This window comes from Budorcas taxicolor, chromosome 8, assembly GCF_023091745.1.
Source record: "Budorcas taxicolor isolate Tak-1 chromosome 8, Takin1.1, whole genome shotgun sequence".
NCBI lineage: Eukaryota > Metazoa > Chordata > Mammalia > Artiodactyla > Bovidae > Budorcas > Budorcas taxicolor.
The window spans coordinates 49,843,264-49,870,573 of record NC_068917.1 but is presented as its reverse complement, the minus strand read 5'-3'; the positions used below and the strand labels follow the sequence as shown (position 1 = coordinate 49,870,573).

General features: G+C 40.6%; 1 protein-coding gene across 1 annotated transcript in view; it reads left to right on the top strand.

The window, feature by feature from the left end:
• Window positions 1-27,310, top strand: part of TRPM3 (transient receptor potential cation channel subfamily M member 3) — a 937,530-nt gene that overhangs the window by 744,913 nt on the left and 165,307 nt on the right. Inside the window, exon 8 of the mRNA XM_052644496.1 lies at window positions 151-274. Coding sequence (XP_052500456.1) covers window positions 151-274 — 124 coding nt within the window. The remainder of the gene's footprint in view (window positions 1-150; window positions 275-27,310) is intronic.

Below are 27,310 nucleotides of genomic sequence, written 5' to 3'. Positions count from 1 at the left end.
AAAGATTATAAAATAACTGCTGTGGAAAAAAAATACTGGAAGAAAAAGCTCCTATCTAAAATAAATGTTTTCTTGTATTCTATACTTGTCAAAAATATGTACTAGATAGGATCTGAGTTAACTCATTTTCAACATTTTTTTTCACTACAGACTTATAAATGAATCTTTGAGGGACCAGCTATTGGTAACCATCCAGAAGACTTTCACATACACTCGAACCCAAGCTCAGCACCTCTTCATCATCCTCATGGAGTGCATGAAGAAGAAAGAACTGGTAGGTAACAGTGTGTCTGTAGGTGGCAGAGACCTCCCCATACCCCTTCTCTCTGTTGAACCATTTTCTTGAGTCACACACCAGTTGTTTCTCCTTTCCAGCCAAGCTCACAACCATCCTCAGGCTCCACTGGCTCCTGTAGCTTCCTCCCCTCAATAGCTGAGACATTGTGTTTTCTGCCTAGGTTTAATGAAGTGTGGGCAGCAGGGTTCTAGCATCATTTGCTACTGAAGTTGCCTCAGTGCAATGAGGTGAAGAGAGAACGTAGGTTTCCTCCCAGAGAATGCTTCCGTTGATCCTCTTAGGTTTAGGGTTTCACTTGGCTTGTGAGTTGTGAATTACTGATGTGCTTAGTATCTTAGTATCATCGATATTAGTGGCTCAGGGTACAGGTTAATCTGTTCATCTGTACAAGTAGAAAATGAAGAAATGTACTCAAGGAAGTTTGGAAATTTCTATAATTTCTGAACTGCCCTTTGTAGCTACTGAAGAAGCATTTCTCACATCTCAGGAAAATGTCTTAGAAATGTGCCATCACAGAGACCTTCAGTTAGGGTGAGCAGAAATAGCAGGAGCCAACACTGAAGGAGCCCTTGCTATGTGCCTGGCAGAGTGCCGGAGCATTCCACGTATTAACTCATGTGATCTTAGCAACTGTCCCAGTGTGAGAGGTACAGTTGTTACCCTCACTTTCTAGATGAGGAAACTCCAAGTCACCTGATGAGTAAATCAGGAACCAGACTGAAAACCAATGGTGTTCCATCTCTGTGGTAAGTATTTTTATTCCGAAATGTCTCGTCGAAGCAAAGGCAGTGCGTCATCCACTCTAGGGCTGTTCGTGGTGGGCCTCAGCGAGATGAGATTATTCTCAAAGGCCATGGGAGCCTACCTGCTGAGGAGGAGGTAGAAGAGCAGTGCACCCCTGAGCAGCGGCCGCACTCAGGCCGGGACAGTCTCGAGTCTGCTGAGCATCCTAGAATGGTTATTCCTGCGGCCGTGAGGGTGCGCTGCTCCTCCAGAGGGGCACCAGGGCCAGACCCTAAACGGATCAGCTGTGAGGCAGGGCGTGTGAGAGGAACTGGAGTGAGCTGCCTGCATCCAGTTCCCCAGCAGACTACAGGCTCCCCAGAGCTGGGCTGGAACTGTCTTGTTCACAACCGTGTCCCTATGTATGTGACAGTGCCTGGCACACAGTGGTGCTCACTGAGGCTGCCAGGAAGGAGAGAAGGAGGTGATTTCTGACTTTAAAGAACTAAATATTTAGAAAAAAATACCTGACTCAAATAAACAAGACCAAACTCCAGAAAGCATCACATAGCCTTTGTGAAAAGCCTTTCAGCAGCTTCTAGGTTTAGCATGAAAGGAGTAAGGTGAGGAGAATGGGACAGTACCTCCAATTCTTGAGTACCTGACCTAAGTAGTCTGGCTGCCCCGTATAGAGAAGCCAGCTTGGAGATCAGGTTCAGAATCATGACTGCCAGCATCCCAGGAGAGCCTCTATCAATCCTGAAAGTGCCACTGCCATCCTCCCATCTTGGAGGCAGTTAGCTCACAAACTATTAGCCCGTGTTTCCTCCACTTTTAAGAGGGGCATGAAACTCTGAGCTTCTGCCTGCCACAGAAGGGATTTTCTCCTATTAATGAGTTTACAATGCTAAGGTCAGTGACTGTGAAAGCTTACCAGAACTCTACATTTCAGCCATCCTCCAACTTTCCTAGAAAGGCAGTCAGGCTCAAAATTCTAGGAACTAGTTGGAAGCCGTAAAACCAAATGAATGTACTTTTCTGGGTATTTTATAGGACGGTTCCCTGGGATTCTTTCTGTTTGGTAACTGTCTTGTTGCTTAATCGTGGTCTCTGCTGAAATGTCAACTGTATTTTATTGTGACATATTCACTGTAATATGAACATTCATTCATTCACTCATTCATTCTAGAGCTAGGTACCCCCTAGCTCTAGACTAAGGACGTGTGAGCTTAACAAGCAGTAAGTTGTCCTGATCTCCATCCACATCTGGGCAGAAATTGGGATTTTTAAAATCATAAATGTAATTAATTTCCATTTTTGAAGGACTGTGTGTATGGATAGTACTAGATGCCTTAGAAAGGAGGTGGGAGGAGCTCGGCATTATTTTTCTCCTTTTGAAGGAAGTAGGGGAGGGAACAGAGGCTGAAGAGTTGTGGGGATGTGCAAACAACCAGGAAGAGCCACTCCAGGGCTCTCCTACTGCAGAGCCCAGGTATCTTCTCATCACTCAATAGCAAGCATCTTTCAAGTTGCTTTTTTTTTCTTTTTTTCTTATTTAGGTGATCTAAAGTTTTTATGGGACTTCCCTTGTGTTTTTATTCCCTGATTAGATACTTAATCCATCTAGTATTCAGTACAGAGTTTCTTTGCAACTTTTTAAAAAATTGAAGTATAATTGATTTCTATTTCAGGTGTACAGCAAAATGATTCACTTTTATATATATATAATATATATATATATATATCTTATATACATATATAAAGAAGTTTCCGATTCTTTTCCATTATAGTTTACTACAAGATACTGAATATAGTTCCTTGTGCCATACAGTAGGTGCTTGTTGTTTATTTTCTATATAGTAGTGTGTATCTGTTAATCCCTGTTATCCCTCCTCCCCTTTCCTCTTTGGTACCCATGAGTTTGTTTTCTATGTCTGAGAGTCCATTTCTGTTTTGTAAATAAGTCGCTTTATATCATATTTTAGATTCCACGTGTAAATGACAGCTCATAGTATCTGTCTTTCTCTTTCTGACTTACTTTGCCGAGTATGATCATCTCTAGGTCCGTTCACATGGCTGCAAGTGGCATTCTTTCATTCTTTCTATGGCTGAGTAATATTCTGCTGTATATAAGTACCACATCTTTAACCATTCATCCATCAGTGGACACTTAGGTTGCTTCCATGTCATGAATATTGTAAATAATGCCGCTGTTTTTGAATTAGTATTTTTGTCTTTTCTGGGTATATGCCCAGGAGTGGGATTGCTGAATCATATAGTAGCTCTATTTTCAGTCTTTTAAGGAACCTCCTTACTGTTCTCCCTAGTGGCTACACCAGTTTATATTCCCACCAACTAGTGTAAGAAGATTCCTCTTCAAATTTCTTTTGATTCCCTTTATGAATGAAGTGGGATGTCATATCCTGAACTCAATCTAACCATTCATTTCCAAGTTCAACTTAAGGATTTGGTTCTAGAGCTGTTCTTACATCTTTCTCATCCCAGCATCCTATTAATAGTGTCATAAAGACCTGCACTATAGATGCATATTTAGCTTGTGAAATTGGGCCTCTGGGCTATGTGGCTTCATGGAAAATATGCCTTGTTGGGCCTTTTGTATGAGTACTTTCTACACACTTCATATTGTTCCTGAAAAAAAATCACTTCTCCTCTGCTTACTTCTCAACTTGGGTCAAAACACCTCAATCCTGTCATCTTCTGAGAAGATATATCCTTCTAGAAACCAACCCATGAGCTAAATCCCATCACTGTTATCTAAGAAAAAATATTAAAATAAAAGCAATAAAAACTGTCCACAGCAATATACTAATTTTGGGTCAAATGTAAAGGGTCAATGGTCCTCCACTTCTTCTTCTCCAAAGGGATGTGTCATAAGGAACATTAGGACAGGAAAAGAGGGCCCCAGTGGCTTAGCACACTCTGAGGCTGATTACATGTATAGAGAGCACAGAGCCTTTTAGTTCCAGAGGACAGTGCCAGCTCCCTCCCTCTGCTGCTGCCTCTCGGAGCTCCCACCTGCCCTCTGAACTCCTGCAGAAGCTTCCCCCACATCCTCTCTGCCAACCCACCAGCCTTAGCCTGGGCAGTACATCTTCTACGGACACTTTGTTGTGATGGAGTATTGTTAGACTCAGCAGTGTAAGCCCTATGATATGTGTGGCCCTGGAGAAGGCACTGGCAACCCACTCCAGTATTCTTGCCTGGAAAATCCCAGGGACGGTGGAGCCTGGTGGGCTGCTGTCTGTGGGGTCGCACAGTGTCGGACACGACTGAAGCGACTTAGCAGCAGCAGCAGCTGCAAACAAGTCATGGTGGAGGATGGCAGCTGCCTGGCTCCTGGTTTACAATCTTTCATTTCCACGCTGATGGCTCCTCTAATTTGCTACCTTCCTTTCCCAGCTGCTGGACCTCCTAGGGACCAGTGCTGTTCACTTTGCCACTGTTACCCAGTCTAAGCTTGCTTTGCCTGCAGCACAACAGGCCGATAAGTCTACAGATGAGGTGTTGAGGCAAGGAATACAACTTTATTTGGAAAGCAGCAGACTGAGAAGATGGCACACTAATGTCTCAAAATAACCATATTATCAGGGTCTGGATGTCAGGTTCTTTTATAGAACAGAGATGAGGGGAGATGAGGAAGTAAAGTAAAAAGGCCATTAATCTAGCCAATATCTCCTGAAATGTCCAGCCATAGGGAGGGGATGTGTTAATTTCTTCCTTCCTATAGCTATCCACTCCTGAACAGGATCCAGAACAAAGGCATTTTGGTTTAACATTCAGGCAAAGATGCAGGGTTCCCCAAGGCCGATCTTTGTGTCCGGACGGTATCCTTTTAGGGAACAAAAGCAATGTGAAGCAAAGGTTCGGAAATAAAAGAAACAGACCCAACTTGGAGTCACAATTGGTTCTTCCCTGTAATACCACCACTTCCCAGTCACACCTGACAAATCACGTCTCCACTCAAAATTGATGCTGCTCTAAAATCCAAGTCCCGCCTCCAAGTACAAGAATCCTTCCCCCCGCAACCATGACCACTTCATATCAAACTTGAATGCCAAGCTTCTCCATAATTCACTAGTCTGATACCAAATTCCTGAGATCATCCACATGAAATACACTTTCATCCACATAAAAGTATGTTTTAAAGTATAGCTTTCTGTGTCCTGTTCCTAGTTGACAGTCCAAACAATCACTCTCAAACCTGAGTCATTGTTTCTAATTCAATTAGGTCTTTGATCATACTGAGCAATCTCTTCATTCATCTATAGTCAGTGGATCAGAGAAGGCAATGACACCCCACTCCAGTACCCTTGCCTGGAAAATTCCATGGACGGAGGAGTCTGGTAGGCTGCAGTCCATGGGGTCGCTAAGAGTCAGACATGACTGAGCAACCTCACTTTCACTTTTCACTTGCATGCATTGGAGAAGGAAATGGCAACCCATTCCAGTGTTCTTGCCTGGAGAACCCCAGGGACGGGGGAGCCTGGTGGACTGCCTCTATGGGGATGCACAGAGTCGGACACGACTGAAGCGACTTACCAGCAGCAGCAGCAGCAGCAGCAGCAGCAGCAGCAGTCAGTTGATACCCTCTCCTGTCCTCTACAATCATTGTTCTAAACCTCTTACAGGTTAATCTGACTGCTTCTCAGGGTCTTTTGTAATGCATTTCAGAATCTTTACGGTATGGCAACATGAACTTCCTTCCTTCTTATAGCTTGGTCTTATTTCCATATAACGATTCTAAAATCTGGAAGTAAATATTGCACCTAGAGTATTATGTTTATCCACTCCATCAATTCAAGATGTATAGGACTGAAAATAAACTGATTTTTTAAGACGTTAGTCAAGAATCTTCCAAGGATGTCTACAGATATAGAAAAGAGGTAGTTTGGGGAGAATTGGAGGGGACCTGGTATCTACCTTTATTTGGAAGATGATGGACAGAAACAACCTGAGAAGCTAAATTTAAGGAATAGGATCACTATTATGTCCCAGCAGCTGAAGGTGTAGCATCTCGATAGCATCATATTCTCACTTGAGTAGAGCACCTTAAGGCAAGGAAAAGCCAAGGACATAGAAAATGTGCTAATGGAATAAATTGAAGCAAAGATATTAGGTCATCAAGTGTGTGTCCTTTTCAGTAACTTCTCTGTAGCTTTTGATGCTGTCAACTCCTCTTCCCTCTCCCAGTACTTTCCTGAGAAGTCAGTAGTGTTAGACTTTAGATTCTTTTTCTGATTCTTTGCCATTTCTCTTATAGTTCACTAATCTTTCTATTGCTAGCTCCCCTTCTTCCTCCTCATACTATAAAAAGATATTTATCAAAGACCAGTTCTTGACCATTTCCCCTTTCATTTATTATTCTGACTTCAGTTATTTTGAGACAACTCCCAGATGCACACATATTGAGCCTTGTCTTCCTCCAGGCTCCTTCATTTCCAGAGTCCATACTTTCAAACATTCCCTCACTCTTCCTCTCTTAACCTATTGCTCTGCCCTGTTAACCTGGTTCCCCCTAACCCAGTATCCCCCCATCAATCCATTTTATACACTGCAGGGATTTACAAACTTCTGTGAAGAGGCAGATGGTAAGTAGCTGAGGTTTTGTGTGCCCCAAACAGTTCTGCCACATATTTTTCTGTTTGTTTATTTGATTTTAAACAAACCTTTAAACTATAAGAACCATTCTCAGCTTATTGGCTATAGGAAAACAGGCCACGGACCAAATTTGACCCTCAACTTATGATTTGTTGACCCCCAACTTATGATTTGTTGACCCCTGCTGTATAGTATTGCTAGACACTCTTGCTGGAGGATAGAACCAGTTCCATCAGTCCTTTGAATATGGAGTATAATGTGTTGCTTATAGTGCCAGTTTTATATTTCACCACTTTTTTACAGACCCGTCGTACTAACCAAGCTAATTTTCTTGCAATCATTTTTTAATGTCCTACTTCCTTGAATTTGTTCAAGTCTAGAGCCCTCTCTTTAGCCATAGCCAGTTGCCAAACTCATGCACATATATGCACGTACATGCACACACGCTCACGCTCACACACCTAGAAGATACCTCACTCCTTTATTTGTAATCTCTTGTGGCACTTATTTGTACTTTTAAGTTATTTATATATATCTCTCTCTCCAACTTCCCATGTAAGCTGTTAAGAGCAGAGTCTCTAATTTGTTATTCTGTTTCCCCTGCATTCACTGTCCCTAACTGTGCTTATTGGATCCCAATAAATCTTTGATTAATGGGTGAGTGAGTGATTGAATGAATTCATATGAATATACATTAAGGCAGAAAGATACATATTCCGTATCCACAAATTGCCCTAAAATCTTCACTAATACAGTATCATGTATCCTTAAGGTTTCATAGATTGGTTTATGGACATAGATTTGATTTGAGGCCAATTGCTTAAGTTACTGGGCCTATGGGAGGTATCCCAGTATGGTTGTTATGAAGAACAAGCTCTCAAAATAGAAAAACCTATATTCAAATTCTGTCTGTGAGTCACTACAGATGCAAGTTAGAGTATACATGTAGATACCTACTCTTATCCTTGTTTTTTTCTCTAGTCCTGGTTATAATTGTCATTGGGGCACAGTTTAACTTGAGTCACTTGTCATCCATCTTCATGTTCATCTCCCTTCCTGCTCATCTTCACAGACAGAGAGTATAGACAAGAGGAACCATAATAGGTAAAGTCCTCCTTGGTAGGAAAGGAGTGAGCCTGTGTCTTCCTTGTTTGACATCAATGGCCAAACAAGTGCAGCAGATATCCTATGGCCACAATGGAAAAAATTTCTTAGAGCTGAAAAGGTATTTTTAAGCCAAATGGCTAAAAGTCATAGAGTCATGTATCAAGGTTAGAAAATAGCTCTATCTAACATAGTACATGGGAAGAAATAGAAATGCTCTTTGAGATCAATGCTGAATTGTATCTAGATCCTTATGGCAGAAAGTGAAGAGGAACTAAAAACCCTCTTGATAAAAGTAAAAGAGGAGAGTGAAAAAGTTGGCTTAAAGTTCAACATTCAGAAAACAAAGATCATGGCATCTGATCCCATCACTTCATGGAAAATAGATGGGGAAACAGTGGAAACAGTGTCAGACTTAATTTTTTTGGGCTCCGAAATCACTGCAGATGGTGATTGCAGCCATGAAATTAAAAGACGCTTACTCCTTGGAAGAAAAGTTATGACCAACTTAGATAGCATATTCAAAAGCAGAGACATTACTTTGCCAAATAAGGTCCATCTAGTCAAGGCTATTGTTTTTCCTGTGGTCATGTATGGATGTGAGAGTTGGACTGTGAAGAGGGCTGAGTGCCGAAGAATTGATGTGTTTGAACTGTGGTGTTGGAGAAGACTCTTGAGAGTCCCTTGGACTGCAAGGAGATCCAACCAGTCCATTCAGAAGGAGATCAGCCCTGAGATTTCTTTGGAAGGAATGATGCTAAAGCTGAAACTCTAGTACTTTGGCTACCTCATGCGAAGAGTTGACTCATTGGAAAAGACTCTGATGCTGGGAGGGATTGGGGACAGGAGGAGAAGGGGATGACAGAGGATGAGATGGCTGGATGGCATCACTGACTCGATGGACGTGAGTCTGAGTGAACTCCGGGAGTTGGTGATGGACAGGGAGGCCTGGCGTGCTGTGATTCATGGGGTTGCAAAGAGTCATACACGACTGAGCGACTGAACTGAACTGAACTGAACCTAGATCCTTTTAAGTTCATTTAACTCTCCCTATAACAGAATTTAAGCTTCTGAGGTGGCACTAGTGGTAAAGAACCCACCTGCCAATGCAGGAGATTAAAAGATGAGGGTTCAATCCCTGGGTTGGGAAGATACCCTGGAGGAAGGCATGGCAATCCACTCCAGTATTCTTGCCTGGAGAATCCCATGGAGAGAAGACCCTGGAGGGCTACAGTCCATAGTGTAGCAAAGAATTGGACACAACTGAAGAGACTTAGCATGCACACACGTAACGTAATTTCAGGCCGGACACGACTGAGCGACTAAACACAGCACAGCACGTATATGAGATGGTGGAAAGAGGACGTAGGAGAAGTATTACCCCATTAAAAATGTTTCCATATTAGTTCTCAAAACACAGTGGGGTACTGATTAATCTTTGGAAGTTTTGAAGCTCTTTAGGTGATTAGAATATCCCTATCTTAGGAATAGGATGATGAAGGCTTTGGAGTCAATGTGTCTGACTTCAAATCCTACATCTGTCATTTAATACGTGGCAATAGGCAAGTTATTTAGTGTCTAGATTAGTTAATTTTCTCTTCCAGAAAGTTGAGATAATAATAGTATTTATGTTATAGGGTTAATTATAAGGGTTAAATGAGTTAATATATGCAAAGAACATAGTGAGTACTAAATAAATACTTTTATTGTAACACTAATGACAATGTCTATATAACACTTAAACAAAGATGATTTCTTGTCATGTTATTTGATACTGCAGTCAACCTTGCTAAGGTCAGTTTTAGTATTCAGAGTCGAACACGACTGACACAACTTAGCAGCAGCAGCAGCAGCAGCAGCAGCAGCAGCAGCAGCAGCAGGGAAACCAAGACTCAAAGATTTAAGTACAAGCCCAACATCAGGTAGTTTATTAGAGGTAACCCCAAGATTTGAACCAAGAGCATCTTTCTGCAAGTTCTCAGCTCTTTCCCCAATATTTCAGCTGATTCCATGTTCTAAATATCAGGTATGGCCAAGTTTAAAATGACTTTATGTATATTGAAATGGCAACCCACTCCAGTATTCATGCCTGGAAAATCCCATGGACCAAGGAGCCTGGTGGGCTACAATCCATAGGGTCGCAAAGAGTCGAACACGACTGAGCGACTTGTGTGTGTGTGTGTGTGTGTGTGTGTGTGTGGCTGATTCATGTTCAGTTCAGTTCAGTTCCATTCAGTTGCTCAGTTCTACTTTACTCTTTCATTTCTATAATAATTGGAGCAAATATTTATTAGATTTTTAGAGTCCTGGAAAGAAAATAATACATTATTGATATTCCTGGAATGCCCTCTACCCCTATACAGTAGTCATTATAGTCCTATAGGGAAAATGTAAGCAGTGTCCAAATCACTTGAAATTTCTTCATCAAGGCATACTGAAATTATTCTTTTCCAGCATAATATTTTAACCAGACTAACTAGGAACCCCAAATTAAAGATAACTCTCCTATATTCTCATAGCATATTCACTGAAATAAAAAAGGAATTTGAATGAAATTTCATTTACACAATTTCTTTATAAGACAGACAATGAGAAGAACACCTTTCATCTAATGATGCATAATGTATAATAATGCCCTATAATAGACAAAGGTCTGTTGCACTCCTTGTGTTATTTGAGCTGCAAAGTAAATGGGACAGGAATTACATCTTTTTTTTTTTCAGTTAACTAGAAAAATTAAACAAATTGAGGAAGATTACAGAAGTATACAGAAAATAGCCATTGGAGTTTCCAGGTCCCAGATTCTTTCTCATAATCAACAAAAATGCATAGAATTTTAATGCCTCTTTCAACCATATTCATTTAAAATTACTAATAGAGTAAGGCAGTGGGGAAATATAGCAAGTATTTTCTTTTACTAAGAAAAATAAAATAATGCAATAATTAAAATATAAATAATGTACAGAAATAAACACATTGTATTATTTCCTTTAAGAGCTGACTTACTAAATAATTTACATGACAATTGGTTTGAGTTCCAACTCTGGAAAGACTGTTCATCTCACTTGCACCCTTTATTTTCCCTATCCTCCCTGGTCCAGGGTCTCACCATTTTCTCCTAGGTCTTTGGTGTCTGCTTGGTCTCACTGCCACCAGTCTCTCCATTCCAACTAACACTCAACCGCTGAATGAATCCTTTTAAAGAGCATCTCTTATGACTTCCCATCTACTCAGAAACCCATATCTCATTCTTCAATGTTTTCCAAAGTGAAGAAAACCCACTACCAATTGCATATGAGATAATTTCAGGTAGAATGCAAATTCATTTTATTATTTTAAAAGGTTTTTATTTACATATGTATTAGTAGTGATTATAATAAAACACAAAACCATGGATATTAAGCCTTAAAAAATATAAGTTTTAAAGGAGGATCAGTTTGAAAAAAGATCTAATTGTCATATTAAGATATAAATAATGGCAGAAAGATGAAAACTGTACAAGAATGACTGTAGGTTGAAACACACTGGTTTTCAGAATTAATTTTCAGTCTCTTAGCCTAGCATTCAAGACCCTCTGTGACCCAGATCTAGTCTGCTTTTCTGGTCAACAATGAGCAGTGCCACTACTTTTGTTCCTTATTACTCTAGTCTCACCATATCTAATTTTCTTTGAGAGAAAAGACTGTGCCTTATACATCTTTCTGTATTTTGTGCAAGCTCTTGAATCCTCTCTCAAATGTTAAATGCACTGGGTCCTATAAGCAGTGGGACAGAGTTCACTCCTACCCTTCGGCCTATTCCCAAATAGGAATTTTTCTGTTCTAAATGGGAATACATGGACTAGTGTTTTCCCTGAATTCAATAGAGTAACAAATCAGCCGTGTGTCCAAGAACAACTAGAAGTCTCTAGGGAGTTCTGTGAATCCTCTGAAAATGTACATAAGATTCTGTGTGTGTATGCATTTCATGGAAAGAATGCATTCAATTCTCAGATTCCCCAAGGTATGAGTAACTCCAGAGTTAAGAACCACTATATTAGAGGCCTGTCCATGGCAGCAAACAAATTATAATCATGGGAATCATAAACTTTGCCTCACATTCCTTCTGGTTACTCAGAGATATCCCATTTAGATAAACATTTAAACTCTGAGCATTTTTTAAATGTGTGAACTTTCACATTTTTCAGTATGAGTTTTGTAGAGATAAGTTCCATGCTAAACAGTCAATCGTGCATTTTAGGAAGATATCCACTTATAAATGGACTGTGATCCAAGGATCTATTTACATCCCAGAATCCATTTTCTGACATAGCAGTGTAAATAATTTAGCAAAATTCTGGTTTGCTATAAAAAGTCTAAGAACAGGAAACCACGAAGTGTTGTAGGAAGGAAGGAAAAGATTGTCATTCCCTTCTTTGGGACATCCCCATCATCTTCTTCCAGTGTTACACATCCCCTACCTCCTATAAGTCCATGTCCTGCCTGCGCAGCATCTTACCTGGAATCTGAAGTCCCAGCAGCAGGACTGAAAGCTTTTTGACCTCTGTAACTTGCTTGAGCTTCCAACAGGGGAAACTAACTGAACCAAAGGAATGATTGATTAGGGGACTTTCAGTTCAGTTCAGTTCAGTCGCTCAGTCGCGTCCGACTCTTTGCGACCCCATGAATCGCAGCACGCCAGGCCTCCCTGTCCATCACCATCTCCCGGAGTTCACTAAGACTCGCGTCCATCAAGTCAGTGATGCCATCCAGCCATCTCATCCTGGGCCGTCCCCTTCTCCTCCTGCCCCCAATCCCTCCCAGCATCAGAGTCTTTTCCAATGAGTCAACTCTTCACATGAGGTGGCCAAAGTACTGGAGTTTCAGCTTTAGCATCATTCCTTCCAAAGAAATCCCAGGACTGATCTCCTTCAGAATGGATTGGTTGGATCTCCTTGCAGTCCAAGGGACTCTCAAGAGTCTTCTCCAACACCACAGTTCAAAGCATCAATTCTTCAGTGCTCAGCCTTCTTCACAGTCCAACTCTCACATCCAAACATGACCACACGAAAAACCATAGCCTTGACTAGATGGATCCTGGTCAGCAAAGTAACGTCTCTGGTTTTGAATATGCTATCTAGACTGGTCATAACTTTTCTTCCAAGGAGTAAGTGTCTTTTAATTTCATGGCTGCAATCACCATCTGCAGTGATTTTAGAGCCCAAAATAATAAAGTCTGTCACTGTTTCCACTGTTTTCCCATCTACTTCCCATAAAGTGATGGGACCAGATGTCATGATCTTTGTTTTCTGAATGTTGAGCTTTAAGCCAACTTTTCTACTCTCCTCTTTTACTTTCATCAAGAGGCTTTTTAGTTCCTCCTCACTTTCTGCCATAAGGGTGGTGTCATCTGCATATCTGAGGTTACTGATATAATTAAGAGGGAAATACAGGCGGGAAGGGCAATGAAGAGGTAGGATGTTGAGTCTTTTTTGGAAATCTTCTAATGTCAACTCTCATATTCAAATCATTTCCAAACTCTGCTTCCTACAGCATCTTCATGATGTGGAAAGACCAGGAGAAAAGGCATACTGAACATGACAGATGGCAGCCTACCTTTTCTCTGTTTTAAATTCATCTTAGTTCTCCAACCCTTTCCCAGTAGTACTTCAGTCAACTAAAGTTAACTAAAGTTTGAAAATTGCTTCTTCAAAATAGACAGTGTTTCCCAGTTTATTCCCTCCCTCCTCTTCTTTTATTCCATAGTTCTTTCTTTTAATTTTATTAAAGTATAGTTGATATACGGGCTTCCCTGGTAGCTCAGAAGGTAAAGAATCTGCCTGCAGTGTGGGAGACCTGGGTGCAATCCCTGGGTTGGGAAGATCCCCTGCAGGAGGCATGGCAACGCACTACAGTATTCTTGCCTGGAGAATCCCACGGACAGAGGAGCCTGATAGGCTACAGTCCATGGGGTCACAAAGAATCGGACGTGAATAAGCACAGCACAGCATAATTGATTTCCAGTGTGTTAATTTCTGCTGTACAGCAGAGTGACTCAGTTATTCAAATATATATACTTTTTCATATTCTTCTCCATTATGGTTTATCACAGGATATTGAATTCAGTTCCCTGTACTATATAGTAGGTACTTGTTGTTTATCCAGCCAATGTATAGTAGTTTGCATCTGCCAATTCCAAACTCCCACTTTTCCCTCCCCACCCAACCTCCTCCTTGGAAACCACAAGTCTGTTTGTTCTCTATGTCTGAGTAAGTTACTATTTCATAGCTATGTTCATTTGTGTTGAATTTTAGATTCCACATAAAGTGACATCATATAGTATTTGTCTTTCTGACTTTTTAATTTGTTTTTAATTGAAAGATAATTTCTTTATAATATTGTGTTGGTTTCTGCTATACAGCAACATGAATTAGCCATAGGTATACATATGTATACGAAACTGTACAAAAAGATCAATACAAAAAAGATATTCATGACCCAGATAATCACAATGGTGTGATCACTCACCTAGAGCCAGACATCCTGGAATGCAAGGTCAACTGGGCTTTAGGAGGCATCACTATGAACAAAGCTAGTAGAGGTGATGGAATTCCAGTTGAGCTATTTCAAATCCTAAAAGATGATGCTGTGAAAGTGCTGCACTCAATATGCCAGCAAATTTGGAAAACTCAGCAGTGGCCACAGGACTGGAAAAGGTCAGTTTTCATTCTAATCTCAAAGAAAGGCAATACCAAAGAATGCTCAAACTACTGTACAATTGCACTCATCTCACACGCTAGTAAAGTAATGCTCAAAATTCTCCAAGCCAGGCTTCAACAGTACATGAACCGTGAACTTCCACATGTTCAAGCTGGTTTTAGAAAAGGCAGAGGAACCAAAGATCAAATCACCAACATCCATTAGGTCATCAAAAAAGCAAGAGAGCTCCTGAAGAACATCTACTTCTGCTTTATTGACTATGCCAAAGCCTTTGCCTGTGTGGACTACAACAAACTCTGGAAAATTCTGAAAGAGATGGGAATACCAGATCACCTGACCTGCCTCTTGAGAAACCTGTATGCAGGTCAGGAAGCAACAGTTAGAACTGGACATGGAACAACAGACTGGTTCCAAATAGGGAAAGGAGCACATCAAGGCTGTATATTGTCACCCTGCTTATTTAACTTCTATGCAGAGTACATCATGAGAAACACTGGGCTGGATGAAGCACAAGTTGGAATCAAGATTGTCGGGAGAAATATCAATAACCACAGATATGCAGATGATACCACCCTTATGGCAGAAAGTGAAGAATATCTAAAGAGCCTCTTGATGAAAGTGAAAGAAGAGAGTGAAAAAGTTGGCTTAAAACTCAACATTCAGAAAACGAAGATCATGGCATCTGGTCCCATTACTTCATGGCAAATAGATGGGGAAACAGTGAAAACAGTGAGAGGCTTTATTTTGGGGGGCTCCAAAATCACTGCAGATGGTGACTGTAGCCATGAAATTAAAAGATGCTTGCTCCTTGGAAGAAAAGTTATGACCAACTTAGACAGCATATTAAAAAGCAGAAACATTACTTTGCCAACGAAGGTCCATCTAGTCAAGGCTATGGTTTTTCCAGTGATCATGTATGGATGTGACAGTTGGAGTATAAAGAAAGCTGAGCCCAAAGAATTGATGCTTTTGAACTGTGGTGTTGGAGAAGACTCTTGAGAGTTCCTTGGACTGCAAGGAGATCTAACCAGTCTATCCTAAAGGAAATCAGTCTTGAATATTCATTGAAAGGACTGAAGCTGAAAGTCCAATACTCTGGCCACCTGTTGCAAAGAACTGACTCATTTGAAAAGACCCTGATGCTGGGAAAGATTGAGGGCAGGAGGAGAAGGGGATTACAGAGGATGAGATGGTTGTATGGCATCACTGACTCAACGGACATGAGTTTGAGTAAACTATGAGAGTTAGTCATGGACAGGGAGGCTGGCGTGCTGCAGTTCATGGGGTCACAAAGAGTCGGACACAACTGAGCCACTGAACTGAACTGACTGATACATGTCCCCCTCCCTCTTGAATCTGACTTACTTTGTTTAATATGATAATCTATGGGTCCATCTATGTTGCTGCAAATGACATTATTTCATTCTTGTTACGGCTGAATAATATTCCACTGTGTATATGTGCACCACATCTTCTTCATCCATTTTTCTGTCAATGGATACTTAGGTTGTTTCCATGTCTTGGCTATTGAGAATAGTGCTACTATGAACATAGGGATGCATGTATCTTTTCTCACTATAGTTTTGTCAGGATATATGCCCAGGAGTGTGATTGCTAGATCAAACCGCAACTCGATAGTTTTTTTGAGGGCAACCTCCATAGTGTTTTCCATAGTGGCTGTACCGATTTATATTCCCACCAACAGTATAAGACACTTCCTCTACCTCTGATTATACAATTTTACTCAAACCTGTAAGTTTTACTGTGTTTTTGACCTACAGTGTTTGCAGGAGGAAGAGGAGAGTAGAGGGTTGAGGGGAAAATAAGTGGGAAGAAGTTAGAGAGGCTATTTATATACATGTTACTGTAAACCAGATACTTTCTGAAACCAGATACTTTCTCTTCTGTGCTAATTAATGTGTATAAAATACCTTCTATCATTTGAACTCATTCACCCACACTTCCTTCTATATTTGTATTTATGCTTCTTCTTATTAGACGTGAGGCTTAGTAAATGAATACATTCATCAGATTCCAAGGTTTCAGGCAGGGCCGTTAACCTGGTGTTGATCACATGTTGCACAATATATCATTTCCCCAAGTTTCACCAAACCCAAAACTTGACCTGCGAAAATTACCCTAATCGGAGGAAACAAACTGCACAAAGATCACTGCTGCTCTATTATGTCTATCGTTTAGTTCTGGGTTTTTACTTGACCATCTTATCCCTCAAAAAGAATTTAAATATTGTATCCACTAATCTCCTTTCCATTAAATAATATTCCCTTTCTTTTTCATTCTCACTTGGCACTTGTGTTTTCTTTATTCTCTGCCCATTTGTCCACTTCCAATGTTTGTTATTGGTACATGGCTATCAACCGTGGGGCCAGTGCTCAGGCCTTATCCCGGAACTGGTCTGTCATCTTCATTCCATAATGATGTGACTTACACTTCAATCTTCCCTATGCTTGTGGGCCTTAGCATTTGCCTTGGCAGCCACATAACTGTAGTTTCCTTCCCCTACTTCTCCTTCTTTTTATTTTATTTATTTATTTTTTAATTTTTATTTTTACTTTATTTTACTTTACAATACTGTATTGGTTTTGCCATACATCAACATGAATCTACCACAGGTGTACATGTGTTCCCAAACATGAACCCCCTTCCCACCTCCCTCCCCATAACATCCCTCTGGGTCATCCCCATGAACCAGCCCCAAGCATGCTGTACCCTGCATTGGACATAGACTGGTGGTTCGATTCTTACATGATAGTATACATGTTTCAATGCCATTCTCCCAAATCATCCCACCCTTTCCCTCTCCCTCTGAGTCCAAAAGTCTGCTATACACATCTGTGTCTTTTTTGCTGTCTTGCATACAGGGTCATCATTGCCATCTTTCTAAATTCCATATATATGTGTTAGTATACTGTATTGGTGTTTTTCTTTCTGGCTTACTTCACTCTGTATAATCGGCTCCAGTTTCATCCATCTCATCAGAACTGATTCAAATGTATTCTTTTTAATGGCTGAATAATACTCCATTGTGTATATGTACCACAGCTTTCTTATCCATTCATCTGCTGATGGACATCTAGGTTGTTTCCATGTCCTGGCTACTATAAATAGTGCTGCAATGAACATTGGGGTACATGTGTCTCTTTCAATTCTGGTTTCCTCGGTGTGTATGCCCAGCAGTGGGATTGCTGGGTCATAAGGCAGTTCTATTTGCAATTTTTTAAGGAATCTCCACACTGTTCTCCATAGTGGCTGTACTAGTTTGCATTCCCACCAACAGTGTAGGAGGGTTCCCTTTTCTCCACACCCTCTCCAGCATTTATTGCTTGCAGATTTTTGGATCGCAGCCATTCTGACTGGTGTGAAGTGGTACCTCATTGTGGTTTTGATTTGCATTTCTCTAATAATGAGTGATGTTGAGCATCTTTTCATGTGTTTGTTAGCCATCCATATGTCTTCTTTGGAGAAATGTCTATTTAGTTCTTTGGCCCATTTTTTGATTGGGTCATTTATTTTTAATTCATAGGAACATAGACACATAATTCATAGAAGCATAGACACATAATTCATAGAAGCATAGAGGCTTGGAGTATTAAGAAACCGCTTAGTAGTGATTCTCAGCCTTGGCTGCACATTAGAATCACCTGGGGAGCTTTAAAAACTACTGATGCCTAGACCCCACACCTGGATCCCTCACTCAGTTCTGGAGTATTTCCTGAGTGTGAAAGATCTTAAAAAGCTCTCCAAGTGGGATTTATCATATAAGACAATGCTTTCTTCTACACCATTATCACTTACGTGTTTTATTTCCTTCTGTGCCTTTGGGCTTAGAGAAGGTTTAGCATAATTTTCCACAAGGAGATGGACTCATTTTTCTGTGAAATAAATTAAAAATCCACTTATATGAAATACATTATTTTCCAAAGATACCAGCAAATGAAGTATCATGATCCAATGAGAACAGGCCTGGTGGCACTGGGCTAAGAAAGAGCATTATTAAGTAAAATTGGCTCCAAACTGACTTGATTTCAAATGTTGTGATCACATCCTCCTCCACCCTCCTCCAAACACTTGGCCATGACTTACAACAGTGGTGAGAATGGCTGTTGGGGTCTCACACCACATTATGGGCTCTCTACACACGCCAGTGATAAGCCACGCAATGATGAAAGACAGGAAAGAGGCTGAAGGTATCACTGACTCATGGAGGAAAGGGAAGAGAGGGAGGAAGTAGAGGAGGAGAGAAAAAAAGGAAGAATCCATCCCTAGATTGCCAGTTGCTTTTTGTAATTTTACCTTCACTACAATACCAAGAGTCAAGTAACGCCATCCCTATTTTTACAGATTAAAAGGGTTCTTGGAGTGACTGGAGGCCACTCAGCTAGTAAGTGGCCTGCTTGGCCTCCTCCAACCACTTCTGCCTTACTGTCATCACCTGTTCAAAGTCTACTGCCCTAGTTTTGAAGGGGACATAGACTCTCCAGATCTGAGTGAAATAAAGTTGCAAGTGGGAGGAAGGGCAGTCTGCACCCAGGGGAGGAGCGCTACCTCTCTCATCCCTCTGGGTGGAGGCAAGCTGACTCAGGATCCAAGAAATGGAGTTTGAGTTTTTCAGGCAGCATGTTGCCCTCCAAAGGGATCTGGGTCACAGGAAAAATAAATTCCAACAGAGGTCCCAGCAGGTGCTATTATACATGAATGCAAAGTCTTGAATGGTGAATCTTTTTTGCCAGGCTTCCCCAGGAAATGGGCTGGAGGACTTCTATTATTGAGCTTCTATTGTTGGGGACAGTTTTGGTTGTTGTGGAGAAGGCAGAGCATTCACAAAAACCCACCATTGTCTCATCTAACAACAATAAGACACAGTCAAATGCTAGTAATTCAAACACCTGGGCAAACCTGTACTTCAGCCAAATGGCATCATTTTGTTTCCATAATTGTAGAGAACCGAATGATAACCAAAGGGAGAAATCTCTTACACTATCGTATTTAGGGGTGGGAGGTGGCCAACTCTCAAGAGAGATTTTCCCAAGGAATGATTACCAGTGTTCACCCTGTTTTTCTTGCTCTAGCACCGGTCTCTCATCTCAGTCACTCTGGTCTCCTTTCACCTCAAACACCCCTGAGGCTTTTTTGGTCTCAGACATTTGCTTATATCTTCCATTTGTCTGAAGCCTTTCCCTCTAGCCTTCATGTTGCTGGCTCTTATTCTTCATTTGCAATTTGAACATCACCTCCTCCAGGAAGCCTTCCCTGACCACCCTGTAAAAGCAGTTCCCCTTTTCATTCCATTATTTGTTCCCTAGTAGCATTTACCACCAGAGAGGGCAATGGCACCCCACTCCAGTACTCTTGCCTGGAAAATCCCATGGCCGGAGGAGCCTGGTAGGCTGCAGTCCATGGGATGGTGAAGAGTCGGACACGACTGAGCGACTTCACTTTCACTTTTCACTTTCATGCATTGGAGAAGGAAATGGCAACCCACTCCAGTGTTCTTGCCTGGAGAATCCCAGGGACAGGGGAGCCTGGTGGGCTGCCATCAGTGGGGTCACACAGAGTCGGACACGACTGAAGCGACTTAGCAGCAATAGCAGGAGCATTTACCACACTTGGCAATCCTCTTGTTTATTTATATTTGCATATGTTTTTGTTTATCTGCACCTTTAGCCTCTACAAAAGCATATCTGTCTTGCCCAGCATGTCACACATTTCTAAATACAAAGTAGATGCTCAATTTAAATATTTGCTGAATACATTAGCAAACAAAGCCCATGTCTGCCATGTCTGCTGCTGTGTTTTCTCCCCCTACCTTTATTATAACTACTCTTTAGGGTGGGCTCTATTTCAGATGCTATGCTGTTGACACTTTGCTCATATTTCATTTAAGACTCAAAACACTCCTATGTGATAGATGTTATTTCTCTATTTTACAAATTAAGATATTAAGGTTTGATAAATTCATATTCTTGCCTAAGCCAAGATCATAACTGAAACAGCCAGGATTCAAACACTGCTGCTGCTGCTGCTGCTAAGTCGCTTCAGTCATGTCCGACTCTGTGCGACCCCATAGACGGCAGCCCACAAGGCTCCCCTGTCCCTGGGATTCTCCAGGCAAGAACACTGGAGTGGGTCGCCATTTCCTTCTCCAATGCATGAAAGTGAAAAGTGAAAGTGAAGTCGTTCGTGTGTCTAATGCCAAAGCTTGTGTTCTTTTCACTCTGTGACACTGTCTCTTAAGAAACAGGAGTGCTGGAGAGGATGAATAATCTCTCCAAAGAACTAAACAATGTTTCTCATTGATCTTTCTTCTTCTCCTTTTATTTGTTCATTCCTTCTCTCCATGTCCCCATTTAACATTGCCAAAAACATGCACATTCATTGGCAAGAAACACAGGGAAATAATCCCTGACTCAGATAGAACCTTATAGAAATCATGAAGTCAGAAAGCCATGTTGAATGGCAAGCTCCTTTCCATGGTAATCATGGAAATCTTCACTTTTAATACTTACATTTCTAGAGCCTCAATGCAGTGTATGCCCCTGGATGGGCTGAGTTCTCTGAGGAAAGAGTACAGGGTCCAGATAACACCCCCCACGTGCATCCTCAAGACTCAGGGCTCACAAGAACCAACTTGCAAGTTCTACTATAGACAAAAAATGAGTCAGAGTGTTGGAGGTGAGATTGCTGGGACTGCGATTCACTTAGCCATAGCTTTAAATGCCCACGACCCAACTCTGCCTAAGACAAAATGTTTCTCAGCAACTCGATTCCTAACCAGACCTCAGCTTTCTGCCATCCATGAGCCATAACCTCTTCGTCTTCCTCTTTCACTGGTCTTCAAAAGTTCCCCATCTCCATTACAGCTGTTTTATCTCCTCGTGTGGGTTGATTCTGTCACTCTTCCTGCTTAGGAATACTTTGTAGCTCTCTCACCCCCAATAGGATATGACAGAGAGCACAGAGAGAATTTCTTAACCTTGTAGCATGCCAGTCACCTCCAAGACACCCTGTTGGCATGGGCACATAGAAGGGTGGGAAGCAGAGCTGATGCCAGCACAGCACACATCAAATACAAATAAACATGGGCATTTGCAACTGAAGCTCACTGCAGAAGACTAAGTAGGAAATGCATGTCTTTTTAAAGCCAAACCATTATTCATGCCAACAAATTATAAGCACTGAACAGAAGTCCAGAATGTACTCAGGAACCACTCATGGCATCCAGGGGATGCCTTCAGCTTAGAATATACATTCTAAGTTCATGTACCACTCATGGTCTCCTTCGGGGAAAGGCAATCTGTTCATTACCTGCAATAGTTTTTTGTTCAATAGACTACTTTTGCAGTCATTCATTCCTCAAACCTCTATTGAATGCTTGCCACATGCCAAGCACTATTCTAGCGACTAGGGATACAGCAGTATCTGTCCTCATTCAGCCTCTATTCCAGCAGAGAAGAAAGTATTATCAACTCTTCCAAGTCTGGCTCCAGCAGAGGTCCTCCTGCTCAGTGTCCTTTCAGCCAATACGAGACACATTTGGTGCAGAAGCAAAGCAAAGCTTTAATCTTCTGATTAGAGAATAGAGAGATGGGAGCTCACGCTGTAGAGTACATGGTCTCCAGAGAGACCGTGGGCGGGATCCCTTTATGTGGATCTTGTCATCTTGGAGGGGGAAGAGTTCTGGTGGCAGGCGGGCAGGGCTGTGCTACTCTGGCTGCAGACTGCAGTACCAGGCACAGGGTCCGTGCACAGACTCACTGCCACCATCTTGAAGTGCATTGCCGGCTGTAGCACTTTGCACAAGGCGTACCCAGCTGAGGTGTCAGCACAGGTGTTTGTCACTATGAACTCTGATCTGTAGGGCTAGGCGCAAGGCCCCTGCCCATGGTACCCTGTAAGCAAGGACACTAGACTAAGCACAAAGGGGAAAAAAAGGTTAGATTTTTTGTTGTCCAGATTCTATTTTTATTTCCTAGGCTTGCTAATGGGCTTTGCTGGTAACAAAATAATAAAATAAATATATGGCAAGGAATAATCTCGTGCATTTAATGCATCAAGTACTACAGGGATTAAAAATCTGCCACCAGCTTTACCGAGACAGAATTCATTGGTGACCTTAAGAAGCATGGTTTTGATGGTGATGTGGGCAAAAATCCTATGAATAGGGTACATTCAAGAGAGAATGAGACTATAAGGAATGAGACAGTGAGAATAGAAACTGTATGTGAGGAATTTTGAAATAAAGGAAAAGAAAACGTGGGAAAGAAACTGGAGGAGAATGGAGCTCAAGAGATGATATCACAATAACTTTTCCATTTAAAAAAAATTTCCCATGATCTTAAACATTTACTCTATCCAGTACTAGAAACATAGGACAGAGAATTCAGTAGTTCATTCTCTTCTAAACCCAAGAGAAATGCCATCCAAGTACTTCCAGCCTGGGGCCACTGAGGAATCAAAGAATTCAAATAATAATGACAGTGTTAAAAGCTGCCATTTTAAGAGTGCCTTTAGGATTAAGAAATTATATACATGTTTCCCCTTCCTTATTTAAATCTGAAAAACATAGTAAGTTGATATTTTTGTCAACTTCCCTCTCTAAATTTGAGAGAGGTTAAGTAATTTGTCCAAGGAACACAGAGTTATGGAATAGCGTAAGATTTGAGTCCATATTTGTTTGAATAAAAATCTTGTGTTTTTTTCTTCTTCTCTCTTCTAATGTAAGAATAGACTTCTGACTCTCCAGCCTAAACATCTCACCCAGAAATGACCTGATCATATAAAACATACAACTAGATGACCCCTAGTTCCTTCTAGCACTGCTTTCCTTAGCTTCTGTGGTTCATTTACACAGAAAGAATTTTTTTTCCTTATTTCAAAATCTTTCTCTTTTTACAAATTAACTTTATATCTCTTAGTGAACAGTCATCTTAAACTTGATTTTTAATGTAGTTTTGATTCAGTTTATTTTTTCCAATGTGAAAGTAATATCTGCTGATTGAGAATGTGTTTTTTATAGAAAATTTAGAGACCACCAAAAAATAAATGGAGAAAAAAATAAACCCAGGCCCACAAGCACCAGTCACTTTTGCTGTTTCCTTCTGTGTTTTTAGGGCTTCCTTGGTGGCTTAGCTGGTAAAGAATCCGCCTTCAATGCAGGAGACCTGGGTTAAATCCCTGGGTTGGGAGATCCCCTGGAGAAGGGAAAGGCTATCCACTCCAGTATTCTGGCCTGGAGAATTCCATGAACTATGTAGTCCATGGGGTCACAAAGAGTCAGACACGACTGAGCGATTTTCACCTTTGCTTTCTGTGCTTTTATACATAAATTTTTAGATTTGTTTTGTTTTAAACACAGTTGTAATCAAGCATGTATTTCTAAAGTGAAAATTTTCACTTAACATTAAACTATTTGCATTTTTCATACCATTCATAAATACACATTTTTCAGAATTATACTACTCATTATGTTACAGTGAAATTTCCCTACTGAAAGCATTAGGCTGAATTTTATTAGGAAAAGATATGGAAAGTGCACTTAAGTTCCTACAGTCATGCTGTTAGAAAAGAATAAGTGTCTGATTATAAGGAAACATGAGTCACTACTGCTAGTACCTTCTTCCACCATGATTCTCAAAACGACTTTCTGTAGTGGAACCACCTTGGCAGGTGTAAATTTTAGAATCAGCCTGTTAACAATGTAATGACCTTGCTGAGAACACTTTAATAAACTTTGGATTAAGAAGCAAGCCGACCACACCTCTGCTTAACAAAACCCTTCCTAACCATTAAAATTGCACCTGAATGCTGTTTATGAGCATGTACTGAATATTCCAGCATTTGAACAGAGGATTATGTAGAGGCAACCTTTACTACTTGTCCCTTTTCACTCATGAAATTTATTTAATACAATTAATTTAAATCACTTAATGCCCAAACAGTTTATTGGGCAATTTGCTGGTGAGTGCCATGAATTGTTAGATTTATCATGGAATTTAACCAACTAGAGAACCTTTGTTCCTTAAATAGACAGTCTATGTGAAGGAGCCATAAGATAAGAAGAAATGGCATGACAGAAAGAAATGTGAAGACCCAGTTTGTACTTGACATCTGTGATGAATGCAGCCTTCCACTTATGTACCCTGCCAGTCCTACCTTGTTTGATTTTGCATTCTCCACGAATGTGGTTATAATCTGGCCCTGGTTAGAAAGTTCCATTGTAAGCTTCCTGTTTCCAGCCAGCAAGCTTAATTACATACCAGCTATTGACTCACAAAACAGTGACCTACTACTGAAGAGGTCCTGGGTCACTGTACAGTATATTCTTTATGTGCAACAAAAGCTATTTCAGGGACAATATTAGAAGCCAATTCCAAACACCAAAGAGAATCCCCTTTAATTCTCTCTCTCATATATGTTCCATTTCTCTTTTGGTCTTTCTTTGCCTTTTGTTTCTGCAGGGAATGTTACCAGTGAATCTGTGCCTGATCAAAAGTAGTTCATTTTATAAAATACAATTGAACTCAAACTATTGATGAATAGCATTTTTTTTCTTTTCCGGATTGTTGTTCCCTAGAAAAAGTGTACTTTCCAGACAGCTGTGTCTGTCACTAGGATTTTTTAATTTTTTTTAATGCATTTAGGTGCAATAAATATACCCCTTGGATTTTGATAAAGCCTAAATATAGGGAAATGTTTAAGGGAACATATAAGGGAAAAAATGTCTTTTTCAGAAGAAGACATACTCAATACCTCAAAGCCTAATTTTAAGTGGTTTATACCCCCATGACTAGCATTTATTCTGCATAGGAAGATATTTGAGAAAGAGAGCAACCATTTGGGGAATGAATGATTTATAGTAGCAGTTGTTGAAACAACTGGCAGTCAGCCTGTCCAAACATTTTCCCAGATTTATAACATAAAATCACCATATCCGAATGAGCCTCCAGGGAGCTAAAACAACCAATTGACAAGCTGTTCTACTCCTTGTTAAGGCTGAGCTAGGCCACTCTCCTTATGGATCCCAAAACATTCAAAGCTAGGCCAAGTTTTTAAGCTCTCAGGAGTAATTACCTGTTTATTATTATTTCTTTTTCTGACATTATAAAAAAGCAGCGGTTATTTGTATGGAGCAAGACAAAACAGTTATTTTTATTCTTCTGTTTGCTACCATGAGCTCTTAACACCTCAGGGTGAATTTTCATTTGTGTTAAATGTTAGCCTGATCCACTGATTGAGTATACTAGTCTCTCCATAGGAAGTTAAAGGACTTTAACAGAGGTCACTAGAGCAAAGAAACTACAGGAATCATCAAGGTTAAATCCACCCATTCCATTTACTGATGAAACCAGGATTTTAAATAATAACATTAATAGCTGCAGCATTTACTGGGCATTTACCTTTTCTCAAGTGGCTTGGTTATTTCAGCCTGTCTGTCAAGCCAGTTTAGTTTCTCCAAAAATACGCCAAGGTCTTTTCTGACTGTTCTACATGTGTTAACTTTTCCCACAACAGCCTAAGAAGATGATATTGTTAGTGTTCAGTTCAGTTCATTTCAGTCACTCAGTCGTGTCCAACTCTTTGCGACCCCATGAATCGCAGCATGCCAGGCCTCCCGTCCATCACCAACTCCCAGAGTTCACTCAGACTCGCGTCCATCGAGTCAGTGATGCCATCCAGCCATCTCATCCTCTGTCGTCCCCTTCTTCTCCTGCCCCCAATCCCTCCCAGCATCAAAGTCTTTTCCAATGAGTCAGCTCTTCTCATGAGGTGGCCAAAGTACTGGAGTTTCAGCTTTAGCATCATTCCTTCCAAAGAAATCCCAGGGTTGATCTTCAGAATGGACTGCTTGGATCTCCTTGCAGTCCAAGGGACTCTCAAGAGTCTTCTCCAGCACCACAGTTCAAAAGCATCAATTCTTCAGCGCTCAGCCTTCCTCACAGTCCAACTCTCACATCCATACATGACTACTGGAAAAACCATAGCCTTGACTAGATGGACCTTGGTCAGCAAAGTAATGTCTCTGCTTTTGAATATGCTATCTAGGTTGGTCATAACTTTTCTTCCAAGGAGTAAGCGTCTTTTAATTTCATGGCTGCAGTCACCATCTGCAGTGATTTTTTATTGTCTTGTAAAACAGTTACATGACTTGCTTGAAGTCACAGAGCCAGTTAAGTGGCTTAATATATGGGTATATATCATTATATTTCATTGTCTGTAACTAATACATGATAATTCTCATATATCACAGTACAGTTGTTATATATATGTTGAAACTTACAAAAATTCATTTTCCTAAAAGATTCTATGCATTTTGTATTTCATTAAAACATGTTGCAATAAGTCCATTATGTGCTGATAAGGAAAACCAGGAAAAAATAATGTGCCATATCCCACATAATAAAGGTCTTCTGGTTTTACTAGGTATTGGATTAAAACACAAACCTTACATGTGAGCGGGTGTTCAGAAAATATCTGTTGACTCCAAATCTGACTTTCTCTCTCAGAATCATAATAGTGGATAATATGGATCCAGAAACTATATTTTCAAAGCTAAAATCTAGACTAGATGGCCTTGCACATGAGTTACAAGCTGGGCAGAACATTTGAAATGGGGACAATTCTGGAAAATTCCATCTGCATAGTGAATGTGTGTATTTAATGTGGGTATTTGGTGTGTGTGAGTATAAAATGCAGGATGCCACTTTTCAACTTCTTCTGTTTGATGCCTAATAAAAACATTTATAAATTTTGAAAACCTGGCTATTTTAGAAAACTGTAGGTAAAGCTTAATAAACTTTGAGAGAGCAGGAATGTCCACTATTCTCTCACACGTTAGCATAAGTCACCA